This window comes from Orycteropus afer, unplaced genomic scaffold, assembly GCF_000298275.1.
Source record: "Orycteropus afer afer isolate SDZICR_OR568_19922 unplaced genomic scaffold, OryAfe1.0 scaffold00542, whole genome shotgun sequence".
Classification (NCBI taxonomy): Eukaryota; Metazoa; Chordata; class Mammalia; order Tubulidentata; family Orycteropodidae; genus Orycteropus; species Orycteropus afer.
This window is the reverse complement of record NW_006922129.1, coordinates 245,986-257,368: the sequence shown is the minus strand read 5'-3', so window position 1 is coordinate 257,368 and position 11,383 is coordinate 245,986. Positions and strand designations below refer to the sequence as shown.

The 11,383-nt window shown below is 53.6% G+C and overlaps 1 protein-coding gene across 1 annotated transcript in view; it reads left to right on the top strand.

The window, feature by feature from the left end:
• Window positions 1–69: 69 nt before the first annotated feature.
• RUSF1 (RUS family member 1) overlaps window positions 70–11,383 on the top strand; it is a 12,315-nt gene continuing 1,001 nt past the window's right edge. Inside the window, exons 1-9 of the mRNA XM_042782962.1 lie at window positions 70–79; window positions 1,154–1,199; window positions 3,612–3,644; window positions 3,734–3,839; window positions 6,518–6,619; window positions 9,761–9,831; window positions 9,915–10,099; window positions 10,185–10,242; window positions 10,598–10,668. Coding sequence (XP_042638896.1) covers window positions 70–79; window positions 1,154–1,199; window positions 3,612–3,644; window positions 3,734–3,839; window positions 6,518–6,619; window positions 9,761–9,831; window positions 9,915–10,099; window positions 10,185–10,242; window positions 10,598–10,668 — 682 coding nt within the window. The remainder of the gene's footprint in view (window positions 80–1,153; window positions 1,200–3,611; window positions 3,645–3,733; window positions 3,840–6,517; window positions 6,620–9,760; window positions 9,832–9,914; window positions 10,100–10,184; window positions 10,243–10,597; window positions 10,669–11,383) is intronic.

Below are 11,383 nucleotides of genomic sequence, written 5' to 3'. Positions count from 1 at the left end.
TCCAGTTGCCTGGTTCTGAAGGATTACTTTGCGCTCCTCCTGCTAGGCTTAGTGGGTGCCAGTCCCAGCATGAAGGACGGTCAGAATCGGGTTGGCCAAGTTTTTCTGTGAAGGGCCAGGTGGTATACAGGGCAGGCTATACAGTGTCTCTGGCAGCACCTCAAGTCTCCTGTTGTATCGCAAAGATAGCCAGGCGTGGCTGAGTCCCAGTGCAAAAACAGAGTGGGGCCCATGGGCCACGGTTAAGCATTCCTGGTCTAAGTCTGTATGTCTCACACTGACTCAATCTGCTCTCATACTGGACTGCGAGGCAGGACCAGCACTGACTGACTGCAGCGCCCCTGCCTCACACAGTACCTGGCAGGAGTCGATGACCAGTTAGTGTTTGTGTGCAGATGACGATCCATGGTTTCCAGAGACTCCTCCCACCTGCTGTAGCCTGAGAAGCCCTTTCTCTCTGCCCTGCACCAGCTCTCTGCCACCAGCCTGCAGTTCAAGTCCCTTTTTAAATGTATTTATACTCTTACCAACCGCCTTTGAACCTCTGGCCCGACCTAAGAGCCAGATGTTAACAGTGACCTCTATAAACATTTCACTTAGTATTCCCTGCCTTATTTTAATAGTTTATCACATAGCTGTATATACTGAAAGACTATATTGTTTAGTCTTAGTTGTTTTAGAGCTTTAGGGATAATCTAATGATGTATGTCGCCTTCATGACTCTCTGATGCAAGACTTTTATACTAGGCTTTGTCTGTGCTGACGTATGCAGGTGTAGATCATTAGATTCCTGCCGCTCTGATAGGCCGTGGAGGGAATATACTGGACTTTATTTATGCATTTCCCCATTGCTAGGCATTTGCATTATTCCCCGTTACTTTTGCTGTTAGGAGTGATGCTGCAAAGACCATTCTTATTCCTGTCTCTTGTTGTGCATGGTCCGTTTCTCTTGGGTCCATACCAGGGTACTGCTGGGTCTGGATTCCTCTGACCCCCAGTCTAGGCGTTTCTGTCCATAACCTACCACAGCGGATGCGGCTCCCAGGGTCAGTGAGTCAGGATGAGTGGGACAGTTCAGGTGCAGGATCTGCCAGGTCCCACCGTGCTCACGGCTCTTCCTTGTTCCTCACCAGTGCCTTCTTCTCTCCCCCAGATTCGACTGGCATGCTGGGCCGCATTGTCTTTGCCTGGTGGAAGGGGTGAGTTTGTCCTGCCAGTCAGCAGGCTGCGGGTTGCTCCTCTCATACAGGAGTCCTGTCTATTTTTGTAAATATTGTAATCACACACACATACATACATCTGAGCACAATGTTGTTTGGTTTTAGTTGGTCTGCAGCTTTATAGAAAGTATATTGTGTTGTCTTCATGACGTTTTCATGTGCCACCTGCTGGCTATGTTGTCAGAGCCGCCCCCCTCATAGCAGAAATATATCAGACAGTGTTTCACTGCTGTTCATACGTTCTTCAGTGGCCCGTTTTTTCAGAGGTGGATGGCCCCAGCCTTCTTCCCAGCCTCATACCGGGTGAGGGAGCCTTGAGCAGCTGGATCCTCAGAGCGCAGAGGTCTTTAGGAAGGACCCGGTCTAGGCGCCCAGGGTCCCCTAGCGGTGAAGCCACAGAGCTGTGGCCGTGCTCGGAATTCACTTCGGATATACTGCTGTGCCCCTCTGCTGCCCGTCACAGGAGGCACAGGGAGCCAGAAGGAGGCCTGAACAGGACAGTGCCCCTGACACACACAAACAAGACAGTGCACACACACACACACACACACGGTGACTTCACGCCAAACCTGTTGCTGCAGTGGCTCAAACCCTTGGTTGTTGCCGAGCCGAGCCAAGTGGCCAGCGCACTCAGGGAGGTTGTCAGGATCCCCATCCCACACGGCTCCGGGGATGGACGTCATTATCTGTCAGGAAGGGCTGCCTCCTTCCCCCCGGAGCAGCCCTGGGCAGCGTCAGTGGCGGTTTAGTAGTGGCAGCGCAGCAGTAACAATAGTAACAGTACCCGCCGTAACTGGTGGCTGTGAGGACCCAGCGATATGGTCTGTGTAGAGCACCCAGCACCCTACGTGACGCATAAGCTGTTTGTAGCAAGCTTGCACTTCTCAGGGGCTGGCTTCTGTATGTCGTCTCTAATTTTTATCACAGCATGTTAGGGTAGGATTGAATGTGTCCATTTTAGAGACATGGAACGGACCCAGCAGAGGAAAGTTCCTTCCTTCCCTGGAGTCACACAGCTTACAACTAGCGAGATGGGATTTGACCCTGAGGCCTGTACTCTGTCCAAAGTACCAGGCTGGTTTAGTGAGCAGAGCCCCAGACCAGGGCCATGTATCTCACCCCTGGGTTCTGGTCCTGCTTCTCCTCCCCAGTGTGTCCCACACCCCACCCAAGACGTTCCTTCTCCTTCCAGGGAATTTCAAATTAAGGGTCAGGGCTTGTGGTAGTTAAGGTTGTATGTCAACTCGGCTGGGCCTGGTTGAGTGCCTGGGCAGCTGGTGGTAGTTATTCCCATGATGAGACTGGCAGTCAACTCCATGGTGGGATCTACCACAAGCAGCTGAGTGGCTGCTTTAGCGATGTGGTCTGCTTCCCGTATGTAAGAAGCAACTTTGGGAGTGGTCTCTAGCTTGTGGCACACTTGAACCCTGCGTGTAGCTGAGTCATTGTTCAGCAGCCTGCCATGCTCTGCTGATCTTGGGACTTTTAATGGACTTGAACTAACGGCCTGCTATGCGGTTTGGCAATATCAGGACTGTGCCTTGTGACTTGTTGACCTTGGGCTTGTCAGCCTCAGTAGCCAGCAGCTGAGTGAGGAAAGGTCCCCAGCATCAGTGGGCCGGGGGCAGGAGGCAGAGCTGAAGCCCAAGGTTGAGGGGCTGCCACCCAGCCCTAGAGCCTGGCACGTTGAACTTGGACTTCAGGCCTCCACATTGTAAGAATAAACTCCTGTTGGTCAAGGCCGTCCTGTTTGTGGTGTATTCCTGTCAGAGCAGCACCAGGTGCTGATACGGCAAACCCTGAGCCCCACTGAGGGATGCAGCATCTCCTGTGACTGGGGTCTTGGAGACACCGTCCCCCAGTGTCTGTGCACAGGCCGGAGGGTCACTCTGCCTGCCACTCACAAAAGATGCAGCCGCCTGCAGTGTTGTGTAGTGGAAATATCCCAGGCCTGGCTCTCTGCACTTGGGTCTTTCTCTTGGCCTGTTCTCCTCTCTCCAAGTGATCCATGGAAGTCCTACCCCATCTCCAGGCTAGTTATCTGAGACACGAGGGAGTGAGACTAAATTTGGTTACACCAGAATATGTCGACTTGTTTCTGGATGTTGTCAATGAAGCAAGAGGAGGAGGAGGGCCAGCCACAAGACAGGCAGGTTTTTCCTTGGTAAATCATAGTTCAGAAAGGAAGTGATCTTAGGTGGTCGATGAAGGTATTTCCAGCGGATGGTGGCATTTTAGACAGCAGTGACAGGCTGCGGGGACACATGTCTGGCTGGAGGTGTGGGTTTTCCAGAACTCCTCAGACCTGACCATGGCCTGGGACTGCCCTCCACTGCCCACAGGGTGTTTTCTCCTTAAATCAAAAACACAGTATCCTTCTCTCCCCCACAGGAGCAAACTGGACTGTAATGCCAAGCAGTGGAGGTAAGGGAGGGACTGAGGCAGACGGGAAGGGAGCCCTGTTAACGCCAATCTCTCACCTCTGACCTCTAACCTCTGATCCCTCCCCCTAGGCTTTTCGCTGACATCCTCAACGATATAGCCATGTTCCTGGAGATTATGGCTCCTGTGTACCCAGTCTGCTTCACCGTAACTGTCTGCACCAGCAACCTGGCCAAGGTACCCACCTCGGGGGCACCCCCATGTACTGGCTCCGTGTGGGCTCACCTGGGGCCCACAGCTGAGCCTGGCTTGGGCCCTGCTCTCAAGGCACTTCTGGAATGGTGAGAGAGTTTAGATGTTTCTGCGTGGGCCCAGCATCAGCGGGTTTTCTGATCCTGCGCCAGCCTGTAGCGTCTCACTCAGTCAGTCTTAGGCGGTGTCTAGAGCCCCAGGACTGATGGGGGAGCTCTGAGTCAGGAGCAGAGTGGCCCAGCGTCAGCATCTTGCCTAGAACCTTTCATTCTTTCAATGAAATAATACACTGAGAGTCTAATGCGTGTTTGGCACAGTACTTGGGCCCTCCTATCTTTGAAAGGAAGCCACACAGATAGACCCTGGTGAGACCCCTGAGACCGTGGCCCCTAGCTCCCCTTCAGGTCTGGAACTGAACTCACTCCTGTGGCTTCCAGGCAAACAATAGACAGCAATGTGGGGTGAATATTTACAGCAGGTAGGTACACTCCTTGGGGCGATCAATCATGGGAGAACAGAAGGGCAGGGTTTGCACAGGGAGGCAGCTGGGGGTGGGGTAGGAGTGTCTGGGAGGGAAGGACACAGTGAAGAGGTAACTACAGGGAGGAAGTGGGAAGGGAGCTATTACATTATGTGGAATTGCAGTTAGTGTCATGAAACAAAATGTGTATGAACTGCTGCATGGAAAATGAATTTGCTCTATAAATTTTCTCCCAAATCACAATAAAAATTAAAAAATCTAAAAAAAAGGAAGCCACCCATAATTACACAATTGTTATAGAATTGTAACTACCGGTATTCCAGGTAAGAAGTGTAGGGACCTAAGAGGTCTCAGTGGGGTGTCCAGCTTGTTCAGAGCATGCAGGAAGGCCTCCCCGGGACGGTAACGTTGCAGCTGGGTCCTGAAGAGTGAGTTCAGGGTGCAGCGAAGGTGTTCTTGGCAGAAGGAACAGCATGGGTGTAGGTCCAAAGGCCGGAAGGAGCACAGCAGGTCTGAGGAACAGACGGGAGCGGTGAGGATGGAGGCATAAGCAGTGTGAACGTGAGCTTTTCCCTGGCTCAGCAACCTGTAGGCTTGGGCCTCATCCAGATGAGAAGACAGGTCCAGTCATGTCTGGGCTGTCTGTCCCCAGCCCAGGGTCTAGTGCCCGGCGCAGAGGAAGGACCCTTAAGCAGACACATGAGGGCCATCTGTTTAAAATCACTTTAAAGCCATGTTTCTCCACACTGCTGGCATTTGGGATATGACAGTTCTTTGTGGTGGAGAATTCCTGGCCTCAACCCATACCATTGCTGCCCCAGGCACTAAAGGCCTTGAGCACCTCCATGCACACCCCAAGGACTGGGCCACCTTGGACTCACTGCTGCAGTTGTGGACCAAGGATTGTGACCGCTGACACCTCTCCAGACTCTGCCACTAAACTTCCCCCTTGGGGCCTCCGTCTCTTCATCTGTCTAATAAGGGAATAGAATAGGGCCGTGAACTTCCTCCTAGGCCCCGCTTTTAGGGTTCCTGTCTCAGTGACCAGTATCTCCATCCCCCGGCAGCACTGCCTGGAAGTCTGGTCATCATCCGTGCCTCCTCCTCCCCCTCACCTGTTGCCTTCAGCTAACCCTCTCCTCAATCCTGTTCCTTTTTCCTCTGAATTTCTCTAATCCATTTCCTCCGTCTCCCTACCACTGCCATCTTGTTGCCTGAAAAATCAGTTTGCTTTCTATCTCGTCTCCCTCTTCATTCCCACTCCTCTTCTGTCCTCAAAGCAGCTGGATACGCCTTTAAAAATGGAAATCAAACCAGGTGACTTCCGTGGCCAGAACCCACCGTGGCTCCCCACTGCTCTTAGAACGGAGACTTCACGAAGCTTGCAGGCTTCCACATGGTCAAGTCCCTCGCAGTCACTTCGGCCTCACTTTTATTACTGTTTTTCATTTTTGCATTGTTCCCTCACTTCGGCCTCACTTTGTGCCACGTTCTTCTTGCTGTTGAACAAAAAAATGTGTGTGTTTATCGTGTATTGATTTATCCACTTAATGAGCGCAGGGGCCATGTCTGTCGTGTGTCCCAGCGTCTAGATCTGTGTCTGATATCTAAAAAAGGATTGATAAATGCAGGATAAAGGAGGGTGATGGGTGACCATCATCAGCAGGTCTTCATGCTGAGTCTCAGGGTGAGAACCTGGGGCCCAGGGATGTGAGGGCCGGTGGCGTGGGTTTGGGGGTGGCCTGAAAGGCTTACTAGGCCTAGGCTGGGACAGGCAGAGAGCAGGCAGAGGCATAAAGTGGGAAACCAGACTAGGCCTGGGAGCTCAGAAGGAAGGAGGAAAAGCAGGAGCCAGAGTAATTGGCAGATGAGGACGTTCTGGGCCCATACGGTTTTTGCACCTCCACCTTGAGCAAGGAAGTTGAGTTCCCCCAGGGGCCAGGTCCACGGGACAGTGGGCAGGACTTTTGTCTTCTCCCGTAAGGAGACTTGTTGGCGAAGGGCCTCGGGGAAGTGCAGGGTGGGAACTGGCTGCTGAGAGCATTCAGGGTTTTGCCGTGGGGCGGCATGAGGCCTGGTTTTCTCCGAGGCTGGTGTGAACCATTTGCTTGGCTCACCCACAGAAAGGCCTCGGCTGCCACGCTGTGGTCTCTCTGACCTTCACCGTCCTCTCCCCTCCCAGTGCATCGTGAGCGTGGCTGGCGGGGCCACGCGGGCCGCACTGACCATGCACCAGGCCCGGAGGAACAACATGGCCGACGTGTCAGCCAAGGATAGCAGCCAGGTGGGGTGGAAGGACATGGGGGAGAAGGGGCGGGGGCCGGTCCCCAGCTGGGGGGTATGGAGGGAGGCGACTGAGTGTCCCTGGGCCCGGGGTCAGGAGCGTACAGGAAGACATGGGTGCTCGTCCTCTCTGAGGATGTGGGGTCAGATGTGAGGACGTGGGCTCTGCGGACAGTGAGTCCAGTCAGAGCATCTCGGCCCTTGTCTGTGGCCGTGAGTGACCCCTTACCCTCGCCCTGCCCTCACCCTCTCTTGGCCAAAGCCGCACCCAGGAAGATGAATGTTCTGAGCAGCTGAGGCTCCACACGTGACACTGGTTAGCAGGTCAGGAAGACTGGGCATGTGGGATGGCTGACGATCTCCACTCAGCAGTTTCCTAGGCCCTTCTGGCCCAGTCCCGCCACCTGACCAGGGAGGCCTGTAGTAAGGGCAAGAACACCCCTGAGACTGAATCCTACGTGTGTTGGCTCCCTCTGGCCCAAATCTCTGTGCTGAGCATTTCTGCACGTATCATTTCCCTCCTCCGCCAACCCTGGAAGGCAGATACTGTAATTATCCCTGTTTTACAGGGAAGGAGAGTGAGGCCCGGGCGGTCCCAGAAGCACGGGCTGCTTTTCTTTGATGCTGAAGCAGTTTAGAAAGCTCTGCTCTGCCAAGTCCTGCCTTCTGGCCTTCCCTTATATTTTTCTGCTCGGTTTCTAAATAGAACTTCACTTAAAAAAAAATTAAAACTAACGCTAACCAAAAGGTCAACAGTTAAGCCACCAACTGCTGCATGGGAGAAAGCTGTGGCAGTCTGCTTTCGTAAAGATTTGCCTTGGAAACCCTATGGGGCAGTTCTGCTCCGTGCTGTAGGGTCACTGTGAGTCAGAATCAACTTGATGGCAGTGTTGTTGTTGTTGAATATTTATTAACGGGAGTGTTGGTAGTTGTTGTCACCTTCCACGCAGGAGCCTTGGGCTCCATTCCCAGCCAGTGCACCTCATTCACGGCCACCGTCTGTCTGTCCTTGGAGGCTGGCGTGTTGGTCTGATGCTGAACAGGCTTCAGAAGAGCTTCCAAACTAAGATGGAGTAGGAGGGAAGGTGTGGCCCTCTGCTTCTGAGAATCTGCCAGCGGAGACCGTGTGGGTCACAGTGGTCCGACCCTGAGACGTTGTAGGGATGTCTCGGAACTGGGCAGCATTTTGCTTTGTTGGGCTTGGAGTTGCTATGGGTGGCAGGCGACTGGCAGCTACAGGGATATTTATTATGTGCCAGGTGTTTCATTAGCATGAACTCATCAGACCCTCAAAATGGTTTTGTGTGGTTAGTGCCCATCTTACAGATGAGGAAACAAGACATCAGCCCAGACCCATTGCCGTGCAGTTGATTCCGGCTCCTAATGACCCTATAGGACAGAATAGAACTGCCCCATAGGGTTTCCAAGGCTGTAAATCTTTACTGCTGCAGAGTGACTAGTGGGTTTGATCTGCCGACTTTTTAATTAGCAGTCGAGTATGTCAACCACTGCACCACCAGGGTGCCTAAACAAGGCCTAGAAAGGTCCAGTCTCTGGGTGATCTTGGGTGAGTCCCTTCTCTCTGGACGTAGTTGGACCAGCTCTTCCTCACCATCTCTTTATTTATTTATTTCTGTGATTTGGGTGAAAGTTTACAGAACAAATTCATTTTCCATACAGCAGTTCATACACATTTTGTTTCATGACATTGACTGCAATTCCCCACAATGTAACAGCTCTCTTCCCACTTCCTCCCTGTAGTTACCTCTCCCTGCGTCCTTCTTTCCTGTGCATTCCTGCCCCCAGAGCTGTCTCCCTGAGCAAACACTGCCCTTCTGTTAGTCTCTTCCAGTTCTGATCAACTCATAGCGACCCTTCCTTGGGTTTCCGAGGCGCTATCACTACAGAAGTAGATTGCCCAACCTTCCTTCCGGGGAGTGGTTGGTGGGTTTGAACCGCCAGCCTTCTGGTTAGCAGTCACATGCCTTGGGCACTACACCACCAGAGCTCCTCCATGGGCGGCTGTTGTTGCTGTGTGCCATCGAGTCATCTCCGACTCACAGTGACCCCTCCTTGGGTTTCTGAGGCAGGATCACTACAGAAGTAGATTGCCTAACCTTCCTTCCGAGGAGTGGCTGGTGGGTTTGAACCGCCAGCCTTCTGGTTAGCAGTCAGATGCCTTGGGCACTACGCCACCAGAGCTCCTCCATGGGTGGCTAGAGAGGGAGAAATGCGTACAACCCAGGCTCTGCTCTTCTGGGTTGGCTTCAAGTCTCCTCTCTCGCACCCCCTCCACTGCTCCCCAGCTGTATTTTTCAAGACCCCAACTTTCCTCCGCCCACTAACACATCACAGAGGCAGCCTGGACATGTGTGCAGCCCCACAGCAGGCACCTGCTTTCTGCTGAGCTGGCGCCTGTTGGCAAGGCTCCTGGCAATGACCGTTCCCATCATTCCCATCAGGGGAGAGGCAATGCCTGTGCCCCTGAGCTCCCGAGGCTCCCCACCCCCAGTGGGCTGTCGCCCCCGTAGCCTACCCCCTTGCCAGGAGGCCTGGGTCAGAACAGCCGTCAAGCTTCAGGGCCCTCGGCCAGAACGAACTCCCCCTACAGACCCCAGTAGTCAGAGGCCCCAGTCCAGGCTCAGCCGCCCTCAGGATGAGTTAGCTGGTGGCCTGGGGTCATTTCCCATCAGATGGGTTCTGGTAACATCGAGTTTCAAGGGAAAAGATTTGAGTCTTGTTCTTTTGTGTCCTGTGTGGTTCCTCAGAGCCCTTTGCACGGTTAGCTGGCTCTTCCCCGGCACTTGCATATGGAGGGATTGAGGGGTCATTGGCCTTTTGTAAACCCCACAGGAAAGTCGTTCCTCACTTAGGTGCCCGAGCATGGGGCTAGTCAGATGACTCCTGCAAAATCAGGAGGCATGTTCCAAGGGTATTGTGTCTACCTGGTGGAAAAACAGCTGGCATCTCTTAAATGACAGCTTACTCATCAGAAACGTTAACAATTTACTAGGCACACGTATCAGAGTCGGGAGCCCTGGGAGGTCTGGGGCTGGGAAGAATGTGGTGAAGGTCGCTGAAGGGCGTTCAGTTGGATCTGGAAGAGACGTCCCCAGCAACCGACTCCCCTGCCGTTTTTCAGGAGACGCTGGTGAACCTGGCAGGCCTCCTGGTCAGCCTCTTGATGCTTCCTCTGGTGGCAGATTGGCCTAGGTGAGGTGAGATCAAGGGTGTGACGGAGATGCCCCGCTGGGCCTCTGGCCTCGTTGGTTGACCGCCTCACTCTCTTGCCCCAGCTTCAGCCTTGGGTGTTTCTTCCTCCTCACTGCCCTCCACATCTACGCCAACTACCGGGCGGTCCGAGCCCTCGTCATGGAGACCTTGAACGAAGGGCGGCTCTGGCTGGTCCTCAAGCACTTCCTCCAGAGGGGAGAGGTACTCAGCCCCACTGCAGCCAATCAGATGGAGCCACTGTGGACAGGTGACCCAACCCCATGGTCTGGGTCTGTGTCTCCCAGCCTCTCCCCGCCCCCCCGCCTGGGCGTCCTGACTCCAGCTCCCCACAGGTCTCTGGCCATCTCTGTCTCTGTCCCTGGGGGTCCCCCTGCACCGACTGATTGCCAGGTGAGTGATGCAATGTCCCCCACCCCACACTCATCACTGCTGCCCCCTCATTCCCTACACAGCCTCCTTAATTCCAGTTACACACTAACTACCTCCCCTGACCAGGCCCCACTTCTCTTGAGTTCTTTATTTCTGCTGAACAGACTTAGGGGGCAGGGATGCTGGAGAGGAGTGAGGAGTGATGTCTGTGCTGGGTGAAAGGGTAGGCGGGTGATGGTTGCTGGTGAGGATGAATGACGAGAGGAAGGAAGGACATGGGATGTACTGACAGTAGGTGAAGGGTGGACGAAATAGGGCAGCAGGGCTGTCTGCTTTTGCGCCCCTGCCCCCACTTCACTCTGTCCTCTTCCCTCAGTGCCTCTGAGCTGCAGCGGCTGGTTGAGGGGCACCACGAACCCTACCTCCTTCACTGGGACCAGTCACGAAGTGAGTGCATATGATCTCTCAGGCTCAGACTCACCCTCCTGGAGTTAGCTCATTCCTCCAGCTCCAGGGCCCCAAGCCCGAGACAAGCCTGCCTTGGTTTATGGAGGCTGCCTGGTGTATCCTGGGTCGAGACTTTGAGACATTTAGATCATGGCTTCTTTACTGAGCTGCGTGCCCCAATGAAATTCACTTTACACATCTGTAAAGTGGAGCCAACAATACCTGCCTAATTAGCTTGCAGTGTTTTTATGAGGCTCAAGTAAGGCAATCATGTAAAATTACACATATATCACAGCACCCACCCTTACTCAGGTAAGAGTATGGCCGTTGGTTCTCTCTGGGGAACCACTTTTCTCTCCCATCCTGCATCACCACTTGGGGAGGCAAGTCCCATGAGTGTACTGTCTACTCTGGCAGACACAGGATTCTCTCTTTTGAGATTGTTCTGTAGGGTGAGCTCATGCATAAAGCCAGACCGCACACACAGTTGGATAAGAGGGCCTGGCCACCATTAACAGTCATGTATTGAAAGGGCTTGTTCTCACTAACCATTTAAAGAAATGCAAAACCAACCCACCCCAGGGAGCCGTAGTGAAGTTAAATTTGGAAACTGAGCATTTTGGTTTGGCCGGAGCATTGGGGATCAACAGGAGGTGAGGTTTGAAAGGAAAGGGTGAGGAGGTGGCCTTGCAGGTCAGGCTGAGCCCTCTAGGGG